At 47.8% G+C, this 1,710-nt stretch overlaps 1 protein-coding gene across 1 annotated transcript; it reads right to left on the reverse strand.

Moving 5' to 3' along the window:
* Positions 1 to 22: 22 nt before the first annotated feature.
* LOC110036824 (RNA demethylase ALKBH5-like) lies at positions 23 to 716 on the reverse strand (the record flags this gene model as incomplete). The annotated part of the gene is made up of 1 exon (XM_020741359.1): positions 23 to 716. A coding segment is annotated over exon 1 (694 nt), but the record flags the coding sequence as incomplete, so codon positions are not given.
* Between the last annotated feature and the right edge of the window lie 994 nt (positions 717 to 1,710).

Genomic DNA, 1,710 nt, shown 5'->3' on the forward strand with positions numbered 1-1,710 from the left:
TGGAATCCATATGGTATCTTGCTGTCATCCATCCTGCGGAAGGTCACGGACACCCTACGGTGTCGTACTCCTGGTATGCAGTGTTTGGCCACGTCTGCACCGTTGCCCTTGAGAACAAGCACTGAACCAACTGGGAGAGAAATTTCCATAGCTCCTCTGAATTCACCAGGGCCGATTACGTCGATTTCTTTTCCAAACAAAATATTGCTCTTACTCATGAATGAGACCGTGCAGAAAGGCCTCACAAAGTCATGATGGTCAATGTGCGGAGGAATGCAGTCACCTTCTTCGTAAATGTTGATGATGCAACTGTTAGGAATGCAAGTGGCGGGTAAGATATTCCACTTGACCATTCTCTTTATCATCCACTTTATCATTGGTGGTAACGGATCCACCTGGTCGTATTTGAGGATCCCAGGCAGATTCCCCTGTCTGTCATTTGTAAAATTGTAGCAACATCCGCACTGTATGGTGATGCTTCCCTTTCCTCGCATCCACTTCTTCGGTTCGAAGTACGTTCTTTCCATGAGAAGGCCTGCTCGACCTCTATCTCTTAAATCGAAGATGCAATCCAGGATGCTTCTTTCATCAATTTCAAAGAAAACCCTGGTATATAATTCCAGGCCCTCCAATATGTTGATAAACTTTCCTTGAACCTCTTCGTAGAATTCGAATTCTCTTTTGTTTACCTTGCTTATTTTGTAATATTCCACCATACCGGGAGCTAGCAGCTGCCTAGGACGTTCCTTCCTCCGGGCCTCGGCAGGAATCCAAACCTGTGCTGGCCGATCCGGAATTGATCCGGAATATGAGATTCCGCCTCAAGCAAGATGTACGATCCTGGGCTCCGCGGTGCGCGCTGATCCGTCCCCAGTGGGACATACGGTTCATTTGCCACAAAACCTGGAGTCTGAGACTCATTGGTGCTTGCAGTATATTCTTCTAAGGTACTTAAATGCTGTAGATGTAGGACATTGCAGTCCGGACATTCTACAAATGCGCCCGTGACTGATGTCCTGGCTGGTATCTCGACGTTGCATGTTGGGCAACCTCTGCACAAGATATCTGGGACCGGGGGTACATCTGATCCTGTCAGAAATCATGATTCTTCATTTGTAGTAGGCAGGCTGGCAGAAGTCTTTCTTAGCTCTGGATCGTAGATATGTCCCTCAGGAATGGGGGTAAGAAAACCGCTTGCGTCTCTTTGGCTCTTGTGGCGCTTGCGCTTCTGTCGCAGAAAGGCTCTCTGTTCCTTCCGGCTTACGTTTCTGCGTAGTGTTCTGCGGAGTGGAGTATTTGGAAGTTGTTCACTATGGGCAGCTATTAAGCCCCTCGCCGGAGTAGCTATCATTAGCTATCATGGAGGGCAGTCGGCTGGGCCCCTCCATCGGATCTTGTTCTGCAATCACATTTTTACCCTTATGTGACACGTCGTCTTGAGTGGTCACCCACAACTGTGAGGGTAGTCCCTTATTTTCTTCATTGCTGACTAAGTCCATTAGAGGGTCGTCGTAGTCCATATCAATCTGGTTGAAATCCATGTCAAAATCTATGACACCTCCTTGTGGCGCCATCTCTTCATTCAGTGCAAGGTTCCGGCCGTCCTGGAAGGCAAAGATCAACCTCTGTCCTGACATTTTTCTGCAGACAACAGAAAGAAACGTCAGTGGGCTGAAGTTTGGCATGAACAAGAACGAAACAGAGTACTCA

Source organism: Phalaenopsis equestris, unplaced genomic scaffold, assembly GCF_001263595.1.
Source record: "Phalaenopsis equestris unplaced genomic scaffold, ASM126359v1 Scaffold211350, whole genome shotgun sequence".
Taxonomy (NCBI): domain Eukaryota; kingdom Viridiplantae; phylum Streptophyta; class Magnoliopsida; order Asparagales; family Orchidaceae; genus Phalaenopsis; species Phalaenopsis equestris.